We start from the raw sequence: 5,284 nt of genomic DNA, 5'->3' as shown, positions 1-5,284 counted from the left end.
CCTTAGAACGCACCCCCGATTCCTCGCGCACTCTTCAAGCTCCCTCCCTACGCCTGCGAGTGGCCGGGAGTCCAGAGGTGCGAGCCGGAAAGCGGACCCGGGCAGAGTAAAGCCCCAGCGCCTGGTCCAAGGTCTGGTCCCGACCCAGGCCCAGCGCGCTGGGGCGGGGGGAGAGGTACCGAGAGGCGGGAAGCGGGAGGGGCGAGCTGACCCCGTACTAACCCCGGTCCCCGCGCCTCCCGCCCCCCTCCTCCTCCCACCGCGGGCCAGAGGGGGCGGGAAGGTACTAGCAGAGCCCGGGCTCCCGCCCCCGCCCCGCCCCGCCCTGCGCGCAGTATCCGCGGGGGTGGGCGGCCTCGCCTGCAGGGCGCCCAGGCGATTGGTGACTCGTGAAGGAGACGCAAGGAAAAGTCGAATAAGAGGGCGCGACGTCAGACCTGAGATTTGGGGAAGGGCGAGGGAGGGGGTGAGGGCGGGGACGGACACACAGACACAGATACGGACACGCACCCCCCGCACTACACCCCAAGTGTCCGCAACTTTAGGCCGCCTTAGCCCGAGGCGCAGAGGCCGGGGATGGGGGTGCGGGGAGTGTAGTGTGAGTAGAGAGAAATAGGTTTTAAAAAGAAAAGAAAGAGTGAAGGGAACAGAGAGGGGAGAGAAAGGAGTAGTGAGAGAGGGAAAGAGAAAAGAGAGACGAGAGTTTCATAGCATCCAGGAAAGTGAAAGAGCCCGAAGGAGCGGAAGCGATCCTGGGGGTGGGGGGGGGGGAGAGGAGCGCAGAAAGGGGAGGGGAGAGGAAGGGCGAGGAGGGGGAGTGAAAACTAGAGGAGGGCGAGGGAAGCGAGGCGCGACACAGCTCGGGGAGAGGAGGGCAGTGAGGAAGGAGCGAGGCGCGGACAGACGCAGCTCCGGCTGCCGAGAGGAGGGAGCGCGGCGTAGAGAGGAGGGGCTTGCGGGCCCGTAGAAATGTCAATCAGAGCCCGGAGCCCCGGGAATCTCCGCCAATCTGTTCGGACCTGACCTGGCTCCTCGCCTCCGCCGCCGCCGCCGCGGAGCAGATCAATAGGCAAACACCGAGCGCAGCGCAGCGCGGGAGGCAGCGCGGCCCCAGCCCGGCCCAGCGCCCGATGCGCGCCGCAGCCCGCGGGCGGCGCTGAGCTGGGCGGCCCCAGGGGCCGGGCCCCCTCTCCGTCCGTGCCCCGCGGGCCACCATGTCCTTCCCCCAGCTCGGATACCAGTACATCCGCCCGCTCTACCCACCCGAGCGCCCGGGGGCCGCCGCCGGCGGTGGCAACGCTGGGGCCCGGAGCGGCCCGGGAGCCGGAGCCTCAGAACTGGCTGCCTCGGGGTCCCTGTCCAACGTACTCTCGTCCGTGTACGGGGCGCCCTACGCCGCCGCGGCAGCGGCAGCCGCAGCCGCCCAAGGCTACGGCGCCTTCCTGCCCTACGCGGCCGAGCTGCCCATCTTCCCGCAGCTGGTAAGTGGCCGGGGAGCCGCAGCGGGGAGGTTGGAGCTAGGGCGCGGGACGAGGTGTGCGCGCGGGAGTAGACTAGAGGGGCCTGGGCCGGGAGGGTGGAGGCGGCGATGGCCAGGGCTCATCCACGCTCCCTCCGCGCGTGTCCCTTCCTTCTCCATGTGCGTACAGGGCACGCAGTATGAGCTGAAGGACAGCCCGGGGGTGCAGCATCCGGCCGCGGCCACCGCGTTTCCTCATCCGCACCCCGCCTTCTACCCATACGGCCAGTACCAGTTCGGGGACCCGTCCCGTCCCAAGAACGCCACCCGAGAGAGCACCAGCACGCTGAAGGCCTGGCTCAACGAGCACCGCAAGAACCCCTACCCCACCAAGGGCGAGAAGATCATGCTGGCCATCATCACCAAGATGACTCTCACCCAGGTGTCCACCTGGTTCGCCAACGCGCGCCGGCGCCTCAAGAAGGAGAACAAGATGACGTGGGCGCCCCGCAGCCGCACGGACGAGGAGGGCAACGCTTACGGGAGCGAGCGAGAGGAGGAAGACGAGGAGGAGGATGAAGAAGACAGCAAACGCGAACTGGAGCTGGAGGAGGAGGAGCTCGGGGGGGAGGAGGAGGACACCGGGGGCGAGGGCCTGGCTGACGACGATGAGGACGAGGAGATCGATTTGGAGAACTTAGACGGCGCGGCCGCCGGGCCCGAGCTGGCCCTGACTGGCGCGGCGCACAGGGACGGCGACCTCGGCCTGGAACCCATCTCAGACTCCAAGAATAGCGACTCCGACGACAGTTCCGAGGGCTTGGAGGAGCGTCCACTGCCTGTCCTTAGTCTGGCCCCAGTGCCACCGCCGGTGGCCGCGACTCCGCCATCACCGCCCTCGCCCTCAGCGGGCCTGGACTCCTGCGCTCCCGCACCAGCGCCCGCCTCGGCCCTGCAAAAACCCAAGATCTGGTCCCTGGCCGAGACGGCCACAAGCCCGGACAACCCGCGCCGCTCGCCTCCGGGCGCGGGGGGTTCTCCCCCCGGGGCAGCTGTCGCGCCCCCAGCCCTGCAGCTCTCTCCGGCCGCCGCCGCCGCGGCTCAGAGACTCGTCTCGGCGCCGCTGGGCAAGTTCTCCGCTTGGACCAACCGGCCGTTCCCAGGCCCGCCGCCTGGCCCACGCCCGCACCCGCACCCGCTCTCCCTGCTGGGCTCGGCCCCTCCACACCTGCTGGGACTTCCCGGAGCCGCGGGCCACCCGGCCGCCGCCGCCTTCGCTCGACCGGCGGAGCCCGAGGGCGGAGCAGGTGACCGCGGAGCCCAGGATGCGGAGGGAAGGGAGCGAGTTTGGGGGTCGCGCCCGGGCAGGTCCCGGGGGGCGCAGGGCGCTTACCACTCCGCGCCCGCCTCTCGCGGCCCTGGGCGCCAGAATGGAGCGATCTAAAGGCCTTCTTTTTTCTCCCGCTTCCCGTAGATCGTTGTAGTGCCTTGGAAGTGGAGAAAAAGTTACTCAAGACAGCTTTCCAGCCCGTGCCCAGGCGGTAAGAGACCCCGAGCCGGGGTGGGGTGTTGGGACTGGCAGTCGGGGGGCAGGAGAGAATGCGGAGGAAACTCGGGCTTCTGCCCCGGGGGGACGCAGCTAGGACGAGTTTCTAAAAGGGGACGAAACACACTCCGTCGTCGCCACGAGCCCAGAGATGGCTCGAGAGTCCCAGTCCAGGCACCCGGGCGGGGCCCAGGGTACCTCGGAGCGGGCGGTGGCTCCGTGAAGCCCACCACCTTCCAGCCGCGCACCTCGGGTCTTGACGCCTCCCGCCCAACCTTATAGTTAGACCGGAAGACCAGCATCTACAGCTGGACCTCATTGCACATTGAGACGTCTCCCTTCCCCCGGCCTCAGCCCCGGGTTGGGTCTCCCAATGCTAGGCAGCGTCGGTGCCCCTAACTCACTTCCTTTGCTACCACTGCATCTCTCTTGCAGGCCCCAGAACCACCTGGACGCCGCTCTGGTCTTATCAGCTCTCTCCTCATCCTAGTTCTTTTTAAAAAAATTTTTTAAATCGTTGTAATAATTGTAAAAAAAAAATCGCTCTGTATAGTTATGACTTGTAAGCATGTCCGTGTATGAATACCTGAAAAGAAAACGAAACAAAAAAAAGAAAAAAGAAATAAAACAAATCCCCCCTCAGTCCTCCCCCGGTGGCTTCTGTACCCCACGTTAGCTGAGTTTGTGAGGTTGGTTTGTTCGGTTGATTTGGGGGGGGGGGTGGAGTTTCAGTGAGAATAAGCGTGTTTGACTTTTTTTGTATATACAGAAAAATGTACATATATGTGAACCAAATTGTACAAGAAAGTATCTATTTTTGGCTAAATAAATGAGCTGTTGCCACTTTGACTATAATCCGCCTGTCTGCCCCCGGAGGGATGTTTGGTGCTTTTCGTTTTGTTTTGTTTTACACCCTCATCCCCCCATGTTTGAAGAGTCGCCCGAATCAGAGGAAGAGAAGGCAAGGCAAGGCGAGTCAGGGCCCTGTGGTCGGAGGACGGCAGAGGAGAGGCTGAAGTGGCTGGGCTGGGGGCACCGCTGGAAAAGAGAAGGTTGGAGAAGTACCTGGGGCGCCCGAGAGAAAGGACAGAGGAGACAGGTGGGAAAGGGGCAAGATTGCCTACAACGAGCTGGGAAACTGGGCCCAACTCCCCGGTCCACTGGAGCAACCGCGGGGCCTTGGGCCCTTCTCTGATGACGCAGCAGAAAGACTCGGAGAAGGGTCTGGACGCCTCCCTCCCCGATTCTTCGATCGCCACAATTGAGGCTTTCTCAGTCTTACATAAGGGGCTGTGCAAGCTCCGCTTTGGGCCCCCTTCCAACCACACTGACCCCCAGACTCCTTATGTAGATGCAGGGATGTGGGGTGGCAGTGAGTTGGGGGGAGGGTATGCAGGAGCGGGGAATCCAGGGCTGCACATCCTTTCCCCTTGGTGACTTTGCCCAGCCCACATTGCCCGTTGGGGCTCCGGGCGGCATGTGCGCCTCGGCATCCCAGTGGGTTTTGCCGAAGTGCCCTGAAAGGGCAGCTTTCTGAGGTCCCGGCGCGGGGGGTTCGGGCAGTTGCACCGGCCCGGCCGGGATTCCGGCTCCAGGCCGGACAGGGGGTTGGTCAGGCTGGGGGAGGGAACCGGGAAATTTGGGGCTGGAGCTCCCTCTGGAGGACAAAAGGGCCGCTCGGCGCCTGCCTCGGCGTCCTCTCCAGCCAGGCCGGGCGTCGCGTCCCCTCCGCACCCTCTTTTTTCTCTTGCAGTCAGCTAGCCTTGCCCAACTTTGACTGCAAGAAGTTGTAGGGATGCTGGAAGAGTGGCGCCTTTGGGGTGTCGTTTTTGCGTCTCCTTCCCCACACTGAGTAAATTTATAGGGCGGCCAGACGCCTGGTTTTTGCCCCCGCACAGTGGGACATGTCACAATCTCGCGGGCCCCCGGGAAGTTTGGGGAGCGCTTGCACACCCGAAGTCACGGAACAAGGCGCCGCGTCATATTGTACGTCTTGGAGGTTCGGCGGGAACAGAGGGAGTCCGGCAAGGAACCATCCGTGCGGGCACAGCCGCCAGCGCCGGCCCGGGTGACCCCCACGGAGGCTGGGGCCGTCGGCGTGCCGGCGCCCCAGGGCCGGGTGGGAAGGAGGGTCTGTCTGCAGCCGCTGGGGCCCACGGGGGCTGGTGAAACAGGAGCGCACACCCAGCAAAGACGTTGCAAGGACGGGACTCGCTCTTCCAGTCCCTTCCCCAGAGGCCAGAGACGTCTAAGGTTTCGGTTCAGGCTCCTTCCCAGGT

General features: G+C 64.8%; 1 protein-coding gene across 1 annotated transcript; it reads left to right on the top strand.

The window, feature by feature from the left end:
- The first annotated feature begins 1,122 nt into the window (after nucleotides 1–1,122).
- On the top strand, nucleotides 1,123–3,860 carry IRX3 (iroquois homeobox 3). Its single transcript, XM_059043787.2, has 4 exons — nucleotides 1,123–1,481; nucleotides 1,650–2,766; nucleotides 2,934–3,000; nucleotides 3,441–3,860. Exons 1-4 carry the CDS (start codon nucleotides 1,215–1,217, stop codon nucleotides 3,493–3,495), a joined length of 1,506 nt encoding a protein of 501 aa, XP_058899770.1. The 5' UTR covers nucleotides 1,123–1,214; the 3' UTR covers nucleotides 3,496–3,860.
- Nucleotides 3,861–5,284: the final 1,424 nt, after the last annotated feature.

The sequence above is a fragment of the Kogia breviceps genome, chromosome 18 (assembly GCF_026419965.1).
Source record: "Kogia breviceps isolate mKogBre1 chromosome 18, mKogBre1 haplotype 1, whole genome shotgun sequence".
Lineage (NCBI taxonomy): Eukaryota > Metazoa > Chordata > Mammalia > Artiodactyla > Physeteridae > Kogia > Kogia breviceps.
This window is presented reverse-complemented; position numbering and strand designations above follow the sequence as displayed.

Coding starts and splice junctions, on each gene's coding strand:
- IRX3 (XM_059043787.2), top strand. CDS start 1,215: ATGTCCTTCCCCCAGCTCGGATACCAGTACATCCGCCCGCTCTACCCA. Junction 2,767..2,933: donor GGAGCCCGAGGGCGGAGCAG/GTGACCGCGGAG, acceptor CGCTTCCCGTAG/ATCGTTGTAGTGCCTTGGAA. Junction 3,001..3,440: donor TTCCAGCCCGTGCCCAGGCG/GTAAGAGACCCC, acceptor TCTCTCTTGCAG/GCCCCAGAACCACCTGGACG.